Consider the following 21,789-nt stretch of genomic DNA (forward strand, 5'->3'; position numbering starts at 1 on the left):
GTTCATTAATGCAGCATGTTCAGAAATGTGTGTGCTGCAGCAGGAGTGTAGTGGATGTGCTGTGCTCATCAGTAGAGCAGCTCGTCCAGTCAAAGCCTCTACCCTCCCCCCAATACATCACACTCACTCACACACACTCCCACCCCCTTACTGTAGCGCAAGCAGGTGCACACATACACTCACAAGCCCCCAGCACAGATATGGAGTCAGCAGCTTCCTCTTCACAATGACCGATGCTCACAGTGCCGTTGGACTGTCTGTTAGCCGGAGCTCACTGCTTCAGACCAGAGGAATACTGGAAAATACAGGCTGTGGATGCACTGGGTTAACACAAGAAGGAGGTTCAGCTACCACAACCGACTGGAGCGCACCATGCAGATCAAAAAACACTGAAATATCTTAAATTAAGTGTTTATAGTTGGCCCATAACACATTGTACGCTGTATGCAAACAGATGTGTATTTAGCATAGGTCACATCTGCTAAGTCTGCTGCTGGCATTGTGTTTTAGATCATAAACATTTGGCTGTCTGAAATCATATCAGCGCAACAAAGAAACCAGCAGATGTGTGAATGAAACAAACAGGAGAATTCCGATTTAAGCCCAAATGAGACATGGCAACAGCAAACCCATCTAACGAAGCGATGCACAACTTGCTTTTTATAGCCCGGTTGATCAAAACTGGTCACTGCTTCTTTGGGAATGTGGGTAAGAGGACCACAAGTAGTGATTTATAAAGCAAACTGGGAAATATCTCAAGCTGTCATGGGCCAGCTGAAAGAAGAATGGAAAGATTTGACAGCTATCGCTTGGAAGGAGCTGCAGCAAATTTCACTGCAAATAACAAGAAACATGAATTCATAGTGTTTTAAGAGAGACTCACAGATAACAGTGGCTTTGTGGAAGAGAACAATGTGCAATGGAGGGCCAACAGGTTATGATGCTTCTCAATGGGTTTATCATAGGATGATCATTGGGACTTGTCAAATGCTTTGACTTCCACAGTCACCAGATTCCAACACAGATGAACACCTAAGGGAGATTTTGGAGTGGTGTGTCAGACAGCACGCTCCATCGTCTGCCCAGTAGAAATCCACACACTTGGAGAATCTATCCAAATGCATAAGTGATTTAAAATCATACAATTAAAGCTGTTAAACCGATAGTGTTAACGACATGGTAACATTGAAATAGTTTTTAAAAGGCAACTCTAATGTCATCATTTTAAAAGGAAAGAAACCAATATAAAAACGACAAGTAGCATTCCTCATACCAAACCACTCCAATCAAATTGTGCCACTACATTATATAAACATAGTGGTTAAAATGCAAGTGACTGATTTATAGCTCCACCACAGTCACAAGCATAGGGCTGTAGCTACCATTTACACATTAAAACATCTTAAAAAGACTGGACCTACAGTAGGTTACAAAGAGATGATCAATTACATGATTCTAAATGTTCAAAAGAAAGTGTATAATTTTAAACAAGGCCATGGTCTGTTGCCTGTTAATGATGCAGTGACACATGCAGCAGCAATGTGATTATCAAAATGTCGATGTCATTTTTAACAAAGAAGTTTATCCAGATGAAACATGTTAGTCATCAGACATCTGGATCTTACTTTGCCTCGTGGTGAAAACCTTCTGTCTGATGAGCACAGATGTAATCAATGGTCGTGAAGACAACAACTCCCACTGTCCCACACTACTTCACAACATCACCAAACTCTGTCTTTTTGTTATTGTTTTTAACCCCCAGCAGCAGATCATAACAGATAATGCATTTAACCACATTATCCCCATCTGTATTTTGGAGTCATGTTCCATCTGCTGGCACAGACACATTCTTCACAGTGTTCTGAGCCTTAAGCATGTATTATCTCTGATTTCAGAAAGAACTCTGCAATATAAACAAGGAAGAAGTCAATAAAGTATTGGCTCTACTGGGGTTTTGACCTCTGAAAAACAATAGGCAGCAAGCTAATGAACATGATATTCATCTTCCAGAAAATCCACAAGGCCTGAGGCTTTAATAGATTCTCAGACTTATCCAGATGACCTCAAGCTATCTATACTGACATCTTTTTGTTTCCTTACCAAACTATTTTTTCCGAGCAAAAAAATCCACAGAGTCAATTCTGTATTTTTTTAAGCTTGATAGCAGAGAAAATAAATCCTGTTTTACTAGTGAGGTGTCTGGCAGAGATTGGAGGACCTCTGGAAGCTGCTGCCGATCTCGCACAGCGAATGCTGTTCCACTATGGGTTATTTCATGTTCTCGTTTCCGACAACAAAGGCAGCAAAACAATCAGTAAACTGTGGGCTCATTAAAACCACATAGGAATGCTCATCCCTTACATCTACGAGCCTCTGTTAGGTTTCGTAAAAAAGCGTTTACATTACTCAGACCCTGAAAAGACACTTTGTGGAGCAAACAATACCACCCCAGATTCAAAGGGAATCGATGGTAATTGCATTTGTGAGCGCACCTTTTCTCCATGTGTGGTTTGATCACATTCCCTGAGTGCCTAAACAGTAATATGCTTGTCACCAAGGAAATGAACAAAGGTAAGGCTGCAGGGACTGGATTCTCGAGCCTGACTTAAGTGATGAACGCAACCTAGTGTGAACCTCACGTTAATCTCTAAACAGCAGACAAGCCCTCTATTACAGCCAGCTCCTGTGGATCCTTTCTCTCGTCTGTGTGCTCGGTGACAGCAGAGGGCAGTCTGGACTTCTGCAGGCTCAGGAGTTTACCTAATTATCTGGCATTAAGTCTAAATGGAAGGCTTCCCTCTTTCATCCCGTGCCACATGGCCACAACAGGGATAAGCCACAGTCTTACAAACCATTAGGCTTTACAGGCACTTGACCTGAGGATGCAGGGCACTGACACAGAAAGTGAGGCAGTGGGGGCAAGTCTTGATCAGAGCACAGTAAAGAGCGATGCTAGAAATATTCATTTCAATGTTGTGAGGACAAAATTAACTCTTCAACTGAGGTTTAACCAAAGTATAATGGGGGCTGAAAATCAACATCATTATTTTGTCCATCAGACCTGCAGTGTAGTGTGAAGTGGCAAATGTTTTCATTGTGCTTGGATTCAAAATCTGATTTGTTTTGTTTATGACCAAATAGTTCCTGACTTAAATAATAGTTTTTGGAGTTTCAACCAATTTTTTAGGCTGCTTGTGTTTAAACAATATTTAACTAACTTAGCCTTCGTTTGGTATCAGTGTCATAGGTTCTGGAACTGATACTAAACCTCAGTATCACGCTATAAAAACTCTGTAAATTCACTGTCATAAAGAATGACCATCATTTGGCCTTCTAGCAACACACTTAAGGCACGATTTCTACTCCCCCTGCATCCAAAATTGAATACATGAAACTGAATGAATGTAAAGCAGCGTTTGTGCTTAGACATCTTTCCTTGAGTAAGTCCAGGTTTTTCAAATATATAGCAGTAACAATGCTATGACCACAGAGCACACAGAGGTGGACTGCTGGAATGTCCCACAGGTTATCATGAATATGAGGATGGACACACAACCTGCCAACATTCCCAGAGTACCAGTTCTTATTTACTGCTGTATACAGTAGAATGTTCAATGCTGACCCGATAAAAAGATTAACTGGTACTTCACAGTGTTTGTTTATGGTTGTTGGAGCTGTCGGGATATCTCACCACACTCCGAATGCTCTGAACAATGGCTGTGCTGATGGTAATGCTGGCAATTTCCCTGTTTTTTTGCAGGTCACTGCCAGGGGATTTGCCCCATTGTTGCAGTTTGCCTACACTGCTAAGCTGTTACTCAGCAGAGAAAACATCCAGGAGGTCATCCGCTGTGCCGAATTCCTGCGCATGCACAACCTCGAGGACTCATGCTTTCGCTTCCTGGAAGCTCAACTGCGCAGTGAGGATGATGGCCTGCTGCCCTACCACAAGGTGGCTGCGGTGGCTAACAACTCAGAGGATGAGAGCATGCAGCCAGAGATGGAAAGGCCCACCTCCCCTAGGGTGCAGCAGTGTGCTGATGCCCTTACCTCCTTTCGATGCCCTGACAATGATCGGCTAGCAATTGCTATTCCCAGTAACTTCACGGATGGCCGGCTGGACTTTGATAGACATGGAGTGTCAGACCTGCCACGATGCCCCAAGTACAGGAAATACCAGTGGGCTTGCAACAAGCACAATAATGACAACTCCTCACACACCAGTACCTCAGGTTTTCCAAGCACATTAAAGGAGAGCAGCATTGGTGGGGCAGTGGCAGGTCAGGGGAAGCTGCCTTTGGCACAGATCAAAGTTGAGCCACAGGTGGAGGAAGAAGCCATCTCATTGTGCCTGTCAGGGGATGAGCAGGATGTCAGGGATAAGGACGTTGTGACAGCTATGGAGATGGATAACCCAATATCTATTGAAAGAACCAAGAGAACCAAGTCTCCTTCCTGCCTCCGAGCCCTCTTCAAGAAAGGGATTGACCTCCCCAGCCTGCCCAACACATCACAGCAGCTATTCGCCAACAGACTTGTTTGCCCCCAGGACAAAGGAAACTCTCAGGGAGATCATAAAAAAGACTTCGGGCCTTTCACTGGGGAGCTGGGTCTGACTCTTACATCCCCAAAGGACATGGACGGTTTCCCAGCAGGGTTGTCTCTCAAATCTGCTTCCTGTGATGGGGTCTGCAAACAGGAAGTTGAGCTAGACCGTCGTAGTGTCATATTTTCCTCAGGGGCCTGCAAACGTCTGGGAACCCCAGCGCATTCCTACCCAGGAGGGAACTCTTTGGAGATGGAGCTCTCTGAGCACATGCCAAAGGGCCTTTGGGCTGGATCCAGCCAGTCTCTCCCCACCTCCCAGACCTATTCTCCCAGCACCACCTCCACTGAACCTCCACTTCAATGCCGCCCACGGCCCAACACCAGCTGCCCAGTGCCAATCAAAGTATGCCCGCGCTCGCCAACTTGTGAGACACACACCAGGACTTCCAGCTCCTGCTCCTCATACTCCTATGCGGAGGACGGCAGTGGAGGCTCTCCCTGTAGCCTGCCACAATTTGAGTTCTCCTCCTCACCATGCTCCAATGTGGCACGCTGCCTCAATGTGGACCAGCAAGAGCAAAGTGTGGGAGGGGATACCCTTTTTAACCAAGGGCAGCCCAAGATCAAATGTGAGCAGTCGTACGGCACCAACTCTAGCGACGAGTCAGGGTCCTTCTCAGAGGGAGACAGCGAGTCCTGCAACGTACAGGATCGGGGTCCAGAGGTGAGTGTAAAACATTGTCTTTCACATGTAACACAATGATACATCACACTCAATTCCACCATGGCTAATTATATTGCAGTGCCCTGCTCTCCAGGTCTGCATTAGCAGTCATTAAATCATCATGTAATTGAAGTAGGAGTGTTCAGTACAAGATTTACAGCACCACCAAAGGGCACAGATGTGCTTTGATATTATTAATCTGCTTTATGCTCTGCTGGAGATCTGTGTAATGAGTCTGAATATGTGAGCCCAAATGCACTAGGACACTCTAAATACATGAGGATGTGGTGTTGTTTTTAAGACTGTGATTGGTTGATCATCCTAGCTGTGAGTAGAGCATTTGTGAAAAGCACTGCAGGCGATTGAGGGGTCAGGATTCTCCCAGGGTAGACCTGCCCTCTGAAGTGATTCCCTCCGGTAATGTTTTTCCCTCTGCCGGTGCCAACAAGTCTAACTAGCTAATTTTATCCCAGCAGAAGCACTGACATCTATAATCCGCCTCCATAAATCTGCATATGCTAATTCTCAGTGTAGCCCAGCCAACTTCTGACATTTCTGATCTATCAACAATTAGCTGTGATACCCAGCCGCAGTGAAGGTGCGCAATGCGTTGCGAAAGGATTACAACCAATACATCACAGCAGTGCTGTGCTCCGGAATGTGAGTGGGCGAGAGGTTGCGCTCAGTCTCGTGACAGGACTGTAGTGCAGTTTGACAGTGCTGGCAGTGACGGATGAATAGCCAATCCTCTAATCGTCCTCCCCTAATCCCCCTGGGCAGACGTTCTCCAAGCTGCAGACTAGACGACTGTTGTTGTTTACCAGGTAAAGATCAGTGAGGGACTCTAATTCACAGATTTTTTTATATGAAATTACAAACTTTTGGCATCACGTTACCACCATGATGCCTGATGTCTACCTGCATAGAAAGAAATATTTCTGCTGATCTTGGTGGAGAGGCCTATTTAAAGTGCACATAGGAGAGAGAGAGAGAGAGAGAGAGAGAGACTAGTGTGTTGCCATGGTGATCAGATTCACAGAGCATGCTGGTGTGTTGCAGGGGTAGGGAGCTATATGACAGGATTGTGCTTCTCCGTGGAAATAATTCAGTTCCACTGCACAGAGTTGCAAGATAAAGAGGCTCAGCAGTAATGTGTAATTATTACCTTCCGAGCATGACCCATCGCCATCAGATTTATGGGGCTCTGAAGGGCCTGCTGAATGTGCTGCCCTATATTATGTGGGATTGATTTACAGCACTGAGCTGTCAACCCAGCTCAAAAAACGACTGCAAGACATATCAGTTCCCTTTGTGTTGGTGAGACTGTGTTTATATACTGTATGTAAGTGTCAGCCATTGTAGGCCCTCCATTACTCCACACAGTATTGACTCATACAGGGTTATCTGCCAGCTCTTGACTAACTATCACAAGCTGTTGATAACATTCTTCATGAATGAATGTCTCCCAGACCTGCCTGCTCTACAGTTTATTGTGCCGGTGTTATAGTGGAGGTCACAGAGGGGTAGTTACAGAATGAGGTTCCGTGTCAGGTTACTTCTCTCTGGCCTTTATGTGGTGAAGAAATGCTACCTCATGCTTCCTGGGGCACTCGTTTTTTCCTACCACCCTTCTCAGTAATTCGGGTGTACAAACAAACATATGGAGAGGGCTGTCCTCAGTGTGTGTGCCGAACAAATAGCAGAGGGGGAAAGCTGCTTTGGTAAAAAATAGCTGTGGCCCAGGACTGCGGACTAGACACAATGAATACTGATGAGGAAGGAAGTTATTAAATTGCAGCCCTGTCTGACCAGTGCGTTGTCATTCAAGGTAGCCAGAGTCACTTGAGGTCTCTGGGCACTGCCCAGAGAACTGGAGCTGCCCAGAACTATCAGGAGCTAAACACAGACAGCAGACACAGTCACCTTAAAAAGACTTAGGCCAATAACACATTCTTCTCTCCGGCTCTCCTCGGGGGAGTTTATATATAGTGTCATGTTTAGATTCTCAAGTAAATTGGCCGTAGCCTACTTTTATGACAAAGTAATGTCTGTTTAAATCAGTGTAGGTGTGATTTAGCCTAACTCTTTAGTAACAGTAATGATTGGATTAACTTTCTAATTATTGCACTTCAAAATTAAGCAAAAAAATCCCAGATTGCCACGGTTGCCACCATTTTGCACTTTTGACCTCATATGGAGCCAGAGTCTGGGCAGTAGTAATCGTAGTGTGGAACCATGGTATCAAGGTTCCGCCAATACATGCGCTGGACCAATTGCAAATCAGTCTGAGCTGGCAATCATGACGTTTCAGCATAAAATAGCTTGTTTAAACCAAACTTATCAGAAACATGGACACTGGAACATGCATCAGTGTGAAAGGAACTACCTAAAGTGATAGACACAATTTTTTTTCAGGTGATTTGACTTTTTAGTTGTTAAGCAGTTTTCGAACATCGAGAATTCAAGGTTTATTAACTGCAGCGAGCCACAAGCATTCACCCATGAATAACCAAACTAAAGTTGAATCCAACAGCATGAAGATACATTTTTCCATTCACTACACAGCCAATATGCTCGCTTATGTGTGCTGATCTTATCAAAGTTGCTGAGATGTTGAGACAAGAAACTGACATTATACTCTATCACTTGAATGTCTTTACACTCTTACTTATTTGTGTTACTTTTACTCTTTGTTTTACACTTTAGTACCTATTACAGTGTCCACATAGGGTGGCTTTACAGGCCTTGATTTGCGATTTGTTTTTGCAGCAGAACCACAGGACGGGTCTCAAAACAGAGCAGTTCAGATATTGCAATCATGCAGGTCACAGCTAATGTTATGTGGGCTGCAAAAATCCCACTTGGATTTAACAACTCTGAAGGAGAAATTGCATCTATAATCATCTGGACGTATAGAGATGCACGATACACGCAGAAGCATTTGTTCCTCAGTCTGTCTCCTTCTCTCTTTGTGTCTCTCCGAGTTGCAGCTCCGAGTTGCAGCGTAGGCGTTGAGCTCATTTCAGTTTATCGTCTGGCCACTGAGGTGCAAATATTGATCTCAGAGCGAGTGGGAGGAATAATGAAGCAGTCCTGATACATTAGCACACAGTTTTTTGTTTGTTTTGTTCCGTTGTTTTATAAAATGAAAAAATATATATATTTTAAAAAACATGAAGTAGAATGAAAGTGTTCAATAACCTACGCGCCTTGGACAATGACAGAGATGCTCTACTGAGTTGGCTGTGGTCAGAGTCCAATTGGCCATTCATCCCAGGGGACTGTGGTTAATTTAGTTAAAGCAACCTGACAATATCTGTTAGTGTTAACTGTGATAAAAGAGTTTTTTGTAAATACAGTAATGGCTAAATTATGTAAACCATTACAAAGACGTACTGTATCTGTAATGTCTCAATGATGATGAGCGCAGCTGAATGGAAAGCAAGTTTCGACGTTTCAAGTCAACATTGGTGGGATGTTTGTTCCCTTCTTAAATCTATATTTAACAAGGGGAACATGTATAAAAATGTACTTATGCTAACACAGGGAGCCTTATTTTGTAGCCTACCACGTACACAGAGGGAGACTTGTTCAAACTGAGCAACAGAAGTTCTGTTTACCCGAGTGTTTTACTTTGAAATCTATATTTATCTACCTTGATTCATTTATATACGAAGAATGTAGTGACAGGGTAATGAGATACCCCTGAATCGATCCCGAAGTATGTGTTGCATCACTCTGGAGCGCTGAGATAAAAATAGAGACCTTAAAGAGAATACTTTTATTTGTTGAGTCTGCAGAGAAGAGGACAGTGTGTGTAGTGTGTGATCGGGCTGGACTGGCGATCCCCGGGATGCTGCTAGAGCTGAGCTACAGCAAACTAGGAGGGCCCTCAGGGCCAGCCGGGGCACAGAAACATCTCTATTCCTCTGCAGGGCTTTACATCCTGTGGTCGTCCTGGCACCACTGAGACATTTAGCATCCAGCTAACTTACAGTGGTAATCTGCGAGATTCTTGTTGTGTTGCTTTTGGCCACATCCTTGCAGCTTGGAAGCGAGTGCCATGGTGTTTTTGCACTCAGATTCTGAGAAATAGCTTGGCAATCAAACAGCGTGTCCAATGCTGAAAAGTTTGTGTTGGTGTTGGGGATTTTCTGTTAATGAAGTTTGACACTTTTTTTCATAGTTAACTATGAATTTCCTCATGTGTTTATTCCAAATATTGCAGTTGCTGCTGCCAGTACATTAAAAAAGGATCAGTAGATTTTTCCATGGAAATATGTACATGAATTTCAATGCTTCTAGCATAAATAAAGTTTTTAATGAAGCTGATAGAGGTAAAAATAATAATTCATGATTGCATCATTCAGCAATAATAACAACAGTAATTTATTCATCTGAAAATGTTTCAGATTATTACTACAATCCCCGGGATAGAACAGTTACGACTGAACTGCTCATCTGTACCTTCATTAAGATTTAACCCAGCACATGCATGTGTATTGCCGCGTTATAATCCCATTTATTAGCATGTGCGATGTAGCAAGGTTAATTACAGAGATACTTCAGAGATACAAGATGCGATCTCATTTGATTTTGTATTAGATAAGGGACAAGTGTGACACCGACCTGGATCAGAGGTGTCAGGCAGCAATCACTTTAGAAAATTGCTTCAGCCTCGAATGCAAACTGACAGAGGAAATATCAGAGTGCTGACAGCCCCAGGGCCTTCGTGTGAAACGGCTGTGAATGGAGTAAGTGCTTTGGTGTGAATGAAGTGAGTGTTAATGTCTTCAGAGCAGGTCAAGAGACTGCAGGGGAGCCCAGAGTGACCCCTTCCAGTGTGGGTCATCCAGGAGCTGTCCCACCCTGCTATTACAGCTCACCTCAGGTCTCCACCTGACTCAGCTCAGCAGCTGCCCGGCCTGCAATGTCATGCAAAGATATCCTATTAACCGCTAGAATAAGAATTTTACTACAAGAGCTAGTCCACTAACACATTGTTTATTGATCATTTAAACCGTACAATTAGGAGCCCACTTTAAATTTTGTATGTATGCTTTGTTGCCAGAGTTTACAAAGTCTTTCTGCTTATCCTCAACAATGTAAGTTAGTCTCTTTTAACCCAACACAATCATATCCACATTTTCAAGTGAGTGTCCCCCCTCATGGTTTGAAGAAGTCCAGAAGTTCAGTCTGTTTCAAGTTTTGCACAAAGACATTCCGATGTATTCTAATTACACAGAGTTTGACATGTAAAGGGACTTTGGTGTTAAACCTGTCTGACATACATTTTATAACATCCCTCCAGGGATTTTGGATATTTGAACATTCCTGTAAACATTGAAATAGAGTATCATATCATAGCACCAAAAGCTGGGAACCTCACTGTGACAATGTTTATCAAGAAGTAGTTCCAGCAGTCTATCTCCCTAAAACTGCAAAATCTTTAACTTTTTAGTCTATAGGGTAAAGCAATCTGATGCAGCTTGTTGATTAATGAACATTTTTATCTGACTCTTAGAAAGAAAATAAGGGATTTCTCTAGATGAAATAACTGTTGCAGTGAGGCAATATAGTTTTAAAGGAACACAGAGCCCTCTTTGTACTGGAGGCACATATATGTGTACTCTCTTCTAATCTCACTCTGGGTAAGATAAGATACAGATCATGTTTTTTCGATAGTTTAAAAGAAAAATCTTCGTTATTTCAACTTAGTTGGTTGGTTGGGGTTAATATGTCCTTCACATATTAACATTTGTTCCAACATCATAAAAAGGGTCCAGACTGTATAAGCTTTGCACACCTGCATGTGGGCAGTTTATCACTTGCTAAAAACAGCAGATCTGTCAAAGGAAAGTCAAAGAAGTGTCCTGAAGACACTCGTCTTGTCTGTTTGCTTCAGGTCATTGTCGTGCTGAAATGTGAACCTTCACCCTATAGTCTCAGATCACATGCATCCTTGAGCGGGGTTTTCTTCACAGACCACTTAGTGTTTGGCTGCATTCATTCTTCCCACTGTTCTGACCACTCCTCCTGTGTCCCTGCCATTGAGAACCTTCCCCGATGCCATGAGGCTGCCACCACCATGCTTCACCATGGGGAGGATAACCAGCTGCAGGGCTGCATTTCCATCAGACTCACCCCCAAACAGTGAAATTGTGGTGTCATCAGATCAGAGAATCTTTTCGCTCACTCTCTCAGTCATTTTAAATGCCATGTAGCAAACTCCAAGCAGGCCGTCATATAACTTGTATTTAAAGTGGCTTCTGTCTAGCCACATGACTAAAGGCCTGATTGATGGAGTGCTGCTGAGCTGGCTGTCCCTCTGGCAGGTTCTCTAATCGTTGCAGTGGACATTGTAAGAGTGATCATTGAGTTCTTGGTCAACTAACCAACCTGACCAACGCCCTTCTTCTTGGATCGCCAATTCTAGAGGAATCCAAACTTCCATTTCACAAACATTCAGGTTACTATTTTTGAGACATTTCACTTTTTGTAATTGTAATACATTTAACTTTGTCATTGTGAATAATTGAGTGTAGATGGATGGGCAATCTACTTCACAATGAAGTGAGTAAAAATGAAAGGGTGTGAAAAGCCTTCAGTATGTAAAAATGATCACGTTACTTCTTTGACTGAATCTTCCCTTTGTCCCACATGGTGTTGTATCTTGAGACAGAATTTGAGTCTTGAACATCCATTATGTCTGCACGGTGCCCGGTGTCAGGGCTGGGGCCCAGCACAGCGCTGGTCCGGATAATAGATGAGCCCTACTTCTCACTCTGTACCCCACTTGCAGCATAATGACCCAGAGAAAGAGAATGACTGAGGGAAGGGGGGAGGAGGGAGGGGGGGTGAAGAGAATTGAGGAATAAATGTAAATCCAGAACGTTGGGTGTGAATTTATGACCGCGGTGGAAGTGTACTCAGTCATTGCAGCTTTGCCACTGAACTGGTTCTCATGGTGGGCGGCTAAATTTAGCCATCCCCTGTGTACCAGTGAGTGGTGCATGCAGGGGAAAAAGAAACCAGCACAAGGTTGCAGCGTCTCCTTCCCCCTTGACTGGTTTGGACAAAGATCTCATCAGATGCTGTGGCGGTAAAGCCCGCACTCCTCTCTCTGCTGTTCAGTGTATGGTACAGAAGCTATCTAATCACAAATATAGTCATCTTCACCTCTGCTTTACATGAAGCTGGCAGCTCGCACTGATGTTTTATAGCCCTCCCGTCACCTCGCTTTGAGGCTGGAGTTGTCATGCCCTGGCAAAGAAGCGAGAGCCCACTGTGGCCTTGAAAGCTGGGGTCATTATTTATTCATGTGTCTGCATGCAGATGTTGAGCTGAGATGAGAAATAGGGCTCCTGGCGGCTCAGAGGGCTGCATTTCTAACGAGGAAACTCGAGCTATTTTCTCTTTCAGAGACAGATTGACGTCTATATTTGCCACGCTGTGAGGAGTAATTTCAATTCTGTCATGAGTAGGCACCTTGCTTTATCCCCGTGTGTGCGGAGCTTACACCAGGTGACACCTCAGCCACTTCTGGGCTCCGGTATGGAGAAACATTGCTGCGCTGCCTCTGCTGCAGCCCCTGCTTGCAGTCATCTGAGCGTTTAAGGGTCTCCGGGGAGCATCTGGCCCTGCTTCAGCAACCAGGTACATTGGGAATGGAGTCGCATCCCCTGCTCCTTTCCCCCCCCACTCCTCCTCCTTTGTTTGGCTTTGTTCTTCCTGAGCTCCGCGGAGGCAGCCACAGGGAGGGAAAGGGAGAGGAGAAAGAGAGAGCTGCAGCTCCTCTCATCTCTGCCAAGCTCTCCGGCTGTCTTCCTCTGGCTCTTTGTTATGCCTCTGCTGCTTCCCTCGCTGCCTAAAGCTACAGCTCCCTGGTGCACACAGATACCACTGGGGTGGATCTGCCTATGATGTGCTTATCATAAGGTTTGCCATCACCTCAGGGAGAGGGGCTGACTTGTTGTTGCTCTCCAAACTGAGAAAAAGAAGAAAAAAAGCATACAACCTCACATTAGCTGAGGTGTATCTGGCTTTGTGCTCTGCCAAATCACTGCCGTATTTATTGCACTAATTCTTTTGTTCTGCAGCCAGTAAGGAGTGCTGCAGATATTCATGACCCCAGAAATCACCTGACACTGATTTGGATCAGGTTGACAAGTCACTTCCCCCAAATCCTGGCAGACTCTTCGATCAGATGGAGACGCGCTGTTCCAGGACAGATGGAGTGGGACTCTTTTCTTGGATCACCTTTTCCCCTCTGCTGGAGAATGTGCTATATGTTCAATCTGAGGAGGACGGAGCTGAAGGCTTCTCTCATGTCCTGCTCTGTGTGTGGAGTGGTGCTCTTCTGTCACCTTGTGGTCAAATGTAGCGACTGCCTCACTGCAAGTGCACACAGTCATACTGTACATTGATTTCCCTGGAAAAATACTCTTCATAAGCTTAACCCTTCATCTATCGCCCTCATTATAACACACATCACACAGGAAATTTTCCATTTCCATATGTGTGAAAGTGGAATATATTTTAAACTTATAGTTCAGTAATACATTCTTAATTGAGTTAATCAATTAATAATTGATTGTATATCTAAACTTTCACGTGACTTTGTTTTTTGCCCTTTCAAAATGTCCCTGTTGGTGGCATGGTTAAAAAGAGTATTAGTGAGATTAATAGATTAAACATTGTCAAAAGACAATGCTTTTTGCAGTGAAATACCTCAGACTCAGTACAAAATAAAGACATTTTTACTTTAACTATATGAGCAATGTCTATCCATCTAAATTACTGCTGAATAATAAAACAAACTGAATCTGTCTAATGGATGATGTGACTGATCTTTTTTGTCCTTTTTCCAGGTGAAGCTCCCTTTCCCCGTAGATCAAATCACAAATCTTCCAAGGAATGACTTCCAAATGTTGGTGAAAATGCACAAACTGACCTCGGAGCAGCTGGAGTTCATCCATGACGTGAGGCGGCGGAGTAAGAACCGCATCGCCGCACAGCGCTGCCGCAAGAGGAAGCTGGACTGCATCATGAACCTGGAGTGTGAGATCAGGAAGCTGGTAAGTGGACTGCTTCCATCAGCACCAACTATGAGACCCCCCATGTCTTCATTATGGCATCAAGAGTAACAGTTACCTGATGAACAAATGAACTGATGATGAGGTAAAATACCTGAAGGACGGACTGTGGTTGTTTGGTGCAGCTCCATTCTGTCAGCACTTCAGAGTGCCCTCTGGTGTGAGTGTGTAAAACTGGGAGGCTTTGAGTTGTTGTGTCAGCCTCAAGATGTGTTACAGCCTCTGTTAAAGGTCCCCAGATATTAATTACAACAATAAAACGTTTATTGTAAACAAGCTTTAAACATCACAGCTCACACGACTGACTGAATTTCCTGATAACCTCATAATAATACAAATTTAAAAAAACAAATTCCAGGATATCATAGGGATGTTAGGAACATGGGCTGTGTGGACCTCTAGTGGTAGGACATCTGAACTGCAACAACACCAGACACAACACTCCCATATTATTGATTTTATTTGTATAATGAGGCCAAAGTGTTTTAACCTTTTGAAGCAGAAATGTTGAAATGATTCTCTGCGCTTTTCAATGGCATGAAGAAAACTTTAAACTTTCCATATCTGGAACATTTCAGATACTGATACTGGTTCTGTTGCATTTCCACTCAACTTCAAGAAGAGTCTCGATAAGGAGAAAATAAACAAACCCCAAAACAATGTAAACTAAGTTAACTGTACACTGGGGATATCATTGCATATTTAAATAATGACATGTCACACTGCAACAAAAGATTTTTCAGTATCACAGAATATTATCATAACTTTTAGTTGAAATCCCAAAGTTATACATAATCAGACATACCAAATGTTGGACTTATATTTGAGAAATCATGTATATAAATAATGAACAAGATGCCAACAATATTTTTCTACGGCTGCTGTTGTTAATTCGATTACGTAGAAGTCGCGTGTTTAATTCAGTTCGCAAACTGAAGGCACCTCGCCTGCCCCCACCGAATGCTACAGAGCACTGTTCGCCTGCTCAATCAACTTTTATTAATGCTATGTCCGAGATATCCTCCTATTAGCTACCTACCACAATACCAACATAATGCAATTAAACAAGGTGCAACTTTAAAACCGGCCATTTTCTGTGTGTCTGTCTGTTTGTGTGTTTGTGTTTGTGTGTGTGTGTCTGTGTGTGTCTGTGTGTGTGCAGGTGTGTGAGAAGGAGAAGTTGCTGACAGAGAGGAACCAGCTGAAGGCCTGTATGGGGGAGCTGTGGGAGAACTTCTCCTGCCTGTCCCAGGAAGTGTGCCGGGACGTCCAGCTGAGCCCCGAGCAGGTCCAGTCTCTAAACCACTACTGCCCCGTGCTGCGGCCCGCCAACTCCACTGCCGGCAACAATGCTGGGCATGAGCCCGAGCCCCCCTGTAGCCCCGCCCCCGGCACCAACGCCAGCCCCCTCACCACCAGCATCGACCTCACCACCCACTCAGGCTCGGCCACGCCGGAACCGAGCTTCCACGGGTCCCCCGGCCCCTTGGAGAGTGAGCCTGACGTGGCCGTCAGGAACGGGGCTGTGAAAGATATGGACGGCCAAGACGCCAGCTTGTACACAAAGTCAGGGCTGTCCACTGGAAAAACCAAACAGACGGTAACAGTTGATTTTTGCCAGGAAATGACTGACAAATGTACAACTGACGAGCAGCCAAGGAAGGATATTACTCAGTAGTGGTGGTTCTCTGTGTTGTTGTTTTTTTTTATTATTATTTAATTTTAATCTTCAGACAAACCCTCTGTCAGGGTTGTTGAGATGTCGGCCTCTCCCAGTGTTCACTGAAAAACAAGCTTTTTATGTATTTATGTCTTTTTGTGCTGTTTTATTTTTTTTTTGTTTGTTTTGAACGGTTGACACTAAAGTTGTCTTAACAGCAGCAATACTGTTCTCCAGGTATTTTCCTCTTATCATGACAGAGTGGGAACTTCTCACCAAACCCTTACAATGGTGCTACATTCGGCCCAGCAGCAACCTCTACAGTGGAGACTCTGCTCTTCGTGTGTCGCTCGTCACAGTTCAACCTCATCGGACCTAAACAGCAGCTCTCTGCGTCGCTCTGTGTACCAACAGCATCTCTGCTTCTGCCTTTCTCTTTCTCGCCTCCTCCTCTCTCTTTCTTTCCCACTCTGTTTTTTAACAATCTTCTCTACCTCTCTCTGTCTCACCCTCTCTCACCCTCTCTCTGCGGTCTCTTCTCTCACTATATGTTAGTGGCTCTTTTCGTCACAGCAATTCAAACTCAGGAATAAGAAGAAGAAAAAAAAATCCTCTGAATGTTCAACCGAATTCATGAAAAATGAGAATACAGTTTCTGTACACGAGGAAGTTAACGATGCAGTTAGACTGTAAAATGTTCATATGCAAAAAAGAAAGAAGAAAAAAAAAACGTCTTCAAGCGTCTCACATTTGTATTTCTGTACAGGAGAACTTTGTACAGGCTGCAACCGAAAACATTCCTCCTTTGCCTTCCTCAGCACTGAATTGAAAGGAAAAAAAATGTTTTTTGCAGGTGGTTAAATGACTATTTTTTATTTCCCACTCATCAGCAATACCATTGTATTTGGGTGTTGTAACAGTGACTGACTTTTCAAGTGCTTGTTTGGCAGAATTGTATATAGTCTGGAGCATGATGACTGTAACAGTGATTTTGTACAGGTAGAGGCTTAGATGTTTCTTTTTCACCGGGGTTATATCAAGCACCTTTTTGCTAAGGGAAAATCTTTGCTTTGCTGTTTCCTGTCCTGCCTAATGAATATTCCCCGTCATGGTGGGTGTTCTTATACTCAGGAAATCAGCTCGATACACATGTAGACACTCACACACACAACAGCACATACAGACACATGCGTCAACACACATGTAAAATTGTTAAGCCCCATGCATGTATAAAAGTTAGACATTCAAGATGTTCTCTGTAATGCGCGGCTCAGGCCTGCTCCTCTCCACCTTTGACTCCTCTTTAAATGTGAAATTGACTTGTGTTTTTTGGGGTAAATCTTATTTCTTATCAGTATTTAAAGATGCTATTCATGTACACCCGCGCAGACATGTTTTGGGTTTCTTCAGTGTTGCCGTTTAATGCCGTTTGACAGCGAAAGTGCAGCCAACATCGATGTGTCAGATACTTTCCTTTTTTTCAAATTGATCCTGAATAATGTAAAAACCTCTTGACAAAAAGATTTTAAGAAATCAGTAAATTGGACTTTATTCAGACACTTTGTTTTCCGGCCACGGAGCCATTTAGCACTTCAATGAGGCACTTTGTCTTTGTTTCAGAAAAAGGTCTGAGACTGGAGCACTTAAATTGTCACTTCAAGAGGGAAAATCATGTTGATATGATTATATGAATATACAGTAAAGAAAATCCCAATGAAGGAGACATATCTGAAACCTAAATACAAGAGGAATCTAATGTTTTAGAATAAGAGTGTTCACACCTTGTATTTGTATGTCTTTAGGACTTGAATAAGCTAATTCAGAATTCATTGGACGTGAAAGCAGTGTAAGTGTCGTCAGAACGATTAAGCAACAATCATATAAGATAGAAACATGTTTGCCCTGATAGTGCATTTGTTTGAACATCTACTTTGTGATGTGCGTGCATGCTGCCTATAGCTGTTTGGCCTAGTTAGTTTGTCCAGCTTCTGTTTTTCCTCGCAAGTTCTCTGCGGAGCAGCCTGCTTTTAAAATGATTCTTTTTAAATCTATATATAAATATATATATTTCTATGTATAAACAAGCTGAATTATCACAACTCTCACTGGAGGCTGGCTTTTACGTACACGCAGAGCCACGCTCTAGTGCAAAGGTGGAGTTCAATTGGAATGTGAAACTTTGTTCGTTGCTCTTTAAAGCCCCAATCCAAAATGGCACTCCTGTTAGACTATTAGAGCTCATGCGAGATTAATAGAGAGCATAAACTAATGTCATGTCTGCCACTGTTCCACTGGCTTCTCTTACCCTTCGCTCACATGTTACTATTGATCGGTATCTACTACAGCACTCTGTATTACATATTCAAACGTGAAGTAGTTTAACAACATTAGTTTGAAGCAACAATTATATTATACATAACATATTATAATTTGTAAGTATACAAACACGTTAAACAGATTACTACACCTGCAATTAGACAAACAAAAATATTATATATGTATACACACTGTAATATGTGGAATTATACAACCAAATAAATCATACAACCAAATAAATGTTAGCAATACAGATAAAACCATTCAGTGCAGCTACGGAGCGCTGACTCTGCTTCAGTTGAAGAAATGAGAAAAGCTCATTCAAAATCACACCGACATTTTGTCTTTTACTCAAAATGCTGATCACATAACAAAGCTAAATAATGTGCTGTGTGAATCATGCACAGTCATTGCTGAATATTTAAATTTACTTATCACACAAGGTCCTAATTCTAATACAAAGTACTGTAGTAGATACTAATGACCTGAGAATATGAACATATTCTATAGCAGGTAAGATAAGGGTACAACTAAGCTAAGCAAGCCACACCCCCTTACATGTACCAACTCCCTCAGCCAGTTTTGTGATTTTACTTTGGTACATGAGTTGTGCTGCTGGAAGTGTTTCGTAACTCTTTAAATGTAATTCCCTGAAAAATGTTGTTGCCAAATAGATTTCGGACTCGGGCTTTAAAGTTTGAACAAAATATTTTGGAAGTTTTACCCCTGATTTTTACTGATGTAAATTTTTTGACTTTAAAATAGTAGTTTAGAAAATGATCTGACATGACTCTAAGTGTATTTTATGAACCTGTCTTTAAATTGTTATAAGACCGGTCTCTATTTTGTAGAGTACATTGACCCGCAAGCGCACAAACACATGCACACATGCAGTACACACACATATATACACATGATACACACACAGTACATACGTGGTGGCACAGCCTGGGTGCAGAGCAGTAGTGATTATTCGTCGACTGGTGTGGTTTCTCTTGTCCTCAGCCCCCTTTTTTTACTGTTTATGCTTTTTTCATTCTTGTACTTGTAACTGAAGCAGAACAGTATTTACCCATGTGGAGGTTAAAGCCAGAAAATCGTTACAGAAGCTTCTTCTCTGCAAACATTTTCTTTTTGTGTGCTTTTTCATTTGCTCGATGTTAAAATGAAGAACCCTGGTGTTGCATTGGGGAGCACAGACTCTTTCACCTTGTGTTTTTCTGTCTGGAGAAAGTTCACTCATGAAGTTTGTCTTGTAACCATTGTAACAAAGGAGCCTTTAGATGTGCTTGATATGCTACGATGAAGAACTTCTGTTACCCTCACAGACCTTCTCTGTGTTGCTAATTCAACTTAACAAACCCTAGAGGATGAAGCGGACAAACAAACACCTCTGAATCACACTCTCCCGGCAGAAAAGCCGAGCTGAGCTCTTTGAGTCTTGCTGCATGCTCCAACACTGACTGGTTGGTAAAGTTACAGTATAATCCTCCATCCATCCTCGGCTTCAGTGGTGGAAAAACATTCTGGTTTACACCCTGGAGACTGAGGGAGTCTGTCTCTTGAGATTTCTTCTTCCATTCTACTAATGAAACAATAGAGGGATTTTGTTTATGGTGCTCATATCATTGGAAAACTACATTGAGAAAAAAAACCTCCTTGCCCCGCCCCTCCGGATAAATGTGCAGCTCTATAGTTCCAATGAAAATGTAAACAAAACCAATCTTTTTAGTCGCCTCCATTGTTTTGTGTTGTCGGCAGAAATCTCAAACGACCTCAGAGCTTTGGCAAATGAAAACAAGACAAAGTACATTAAGTGACAAAATATGTTTTTGTCTTTTGGGTGAAACAACTACTAAAGTTGCTCAGGGAGCCAAGCATTTAAATCTGCTCTGTCACTCAAAGTCAACTTTTTTGACTTTGAGCTTTTTTCAAGTAAAACGTAATCCATTAGAAATGATCGCTAATGTTGATATCATTTAAAGCTGCATTCATTGATTTGTTCGGCCACTTGGGGGCAGCAGAACAAGTAAACAGGCATATTATCTATCACCGGGGTTGATTTGGCTCATTTACACATTCAGCAGAAACGTTAAGTGTTTGTGTACATTTGATGCATGTTATGTCCACTCTCCTTTTAGCTTTGATTTGGTCTCCTCCAGCTCCTTAGAGGAAGGACGTGGCTCTTAAGTTCTATGGTGCTGCTATGTCCATCAGCTAGTAGCTAACTTTCTCACATTTCATTGATTAGAAATATTGATAAGTGCAACTTTACAATGAAGTTACAGAAATAACTCCAAGTTTAGGAAAAACACTTAAAATGAATGAATGAATTTGAGAATTGGGGAATCCTTCAGGTTACTTTGTGCAGGCCAGACCCTTTTTGTTCATAGCTATTACAACGGATTGATTTAAGTGAACAATTTCGCTGTTGCTGTAACTCTGTAATTGAATGCTCTCACCATTTTTTGCTGTGTATTTGTCTTTTATAGTTAAACTTTTTTTTTTTGTTGCTGCTTCTCTGAAACAAACACTGGCTTTTCAACTCCAAAGGTTGTTCTACAAAAGAATATGAACAAAATCATGCCTTTCTCACAGACTGCTCAACTTTACTGAGAAGAAGAAGAAAAAATCTGGTACCCTGGTTGAATGCGCAGGCTGAGCTCATTGAAGATAAAACATGGAAATGGAATATGTTTACAAATAGGTGTCATGTCATGTATGATCAATTCTTGCCATGTAAAAATCACTTGGTTCAATTAGACTGGTTCTTGGTGTTGTGTAAAGAGACAAAGATTGAAATTCCTCACCTTGTCTTTAATCCAACTTTTGGGATGGGTTAGCATTACATGAATACAAGTGCACCTCCGATATTTGCCTTAGAACGTGCAGAGGCCATAGTTCACATTCAAGTGAAGTGAGTGTATGCAGGGGCCTGGGCCCCCCATCCCTGAGTCACCAGTGCGGACTTTCTCACACTTATCTACCTGTGAAATCCTTCATACCTCTCATAACTGGTCAATGACTGTATCAGCAAACTGCATCAGGTGTTTTTTCTACATGCTTTTTACACAGATTATATGGATTATTGTATTAGTCAATTTTGGTGCATCATTTTTAATGTAATAGCTCTTAAGCTTGTAGTTCAAGTTGTTGTTTTTTCTTTCATTTTTCTAGATGACTGTTTTGTGTTAATATTGTCAATTCGAAATAGCTGTTATTTGCTTATTCTCTACTAAGAGTTCTTACCTTTATAATTTTTAAATGCTACATGACCCTAATTAATTAAAATGACTTAATAACCATTGTAAATACTGTATTGTGCAAACCCAGTTTTCATTAATTTCAATTGCTAGTGTTATCTAAACGACTTTTTTGTCTAGACACCATTTCTCTTTATGAAATAAAGAAACATGCATATCACATTTTATGTTTGTGATTGTTTT

The 21,789-nt window shown here is 42.4% G+C and overlaps 1 protein-coding gene across 3 annotated transcripts in view; it reads left to right on the forward strand.

Annotated features, from left to right (window-relative positions):
- bach2b (BTB and CNC homology 1, basic leucine zipper transcription factor 2b) overlaps window positions 1-21,766 on the forward strand; it is a 93,872-nt gene extending 72,106 nt beyond the window's left edge. For all 3 annotated transcript variants that reach the window (XM_035144336.2, XM_035144338.2, XM_035144337.2), the window contains exons 3-5: window positions 3,761-5,272; window positions 14,143-14,349; window positions 15,530-21,766. In XM_035144336.2, coding sequence (XP_035000227.1) covers window positions 3,761-5,272; window positions 14,143-14,349; window positions 15,530-16,045 — 2,235 coding nt within the window. In that variant the 3' untranslated portion in view covers window positions 16,046-21,766. The remainder of the gene's footprint in view (window positions 1-3,760; window positions 5,273-14,142; window positions 14,350-15,529) is intronic.
- The last annotated feature ends 23 nt before the right edge of the window (window positions 21,767-21,789 follow it).

The sequence above is a fragment of the Hippoglossus stenolepis genome, chromosome 20 (assembly GCF_022539355.2).
Source record: "Hippoglossus stenolepis isolate QCI-W04-F060 chromosome 20, HSTE1.2, whole genome shotgun sequence".
Lineage (NCBI taxonomy): Eukaryota > Metazoa > Chordata > Actinopteri > Pleuronectiformes > Pleuronectidae > Hippoglossus > Hippoglossus stenolepis.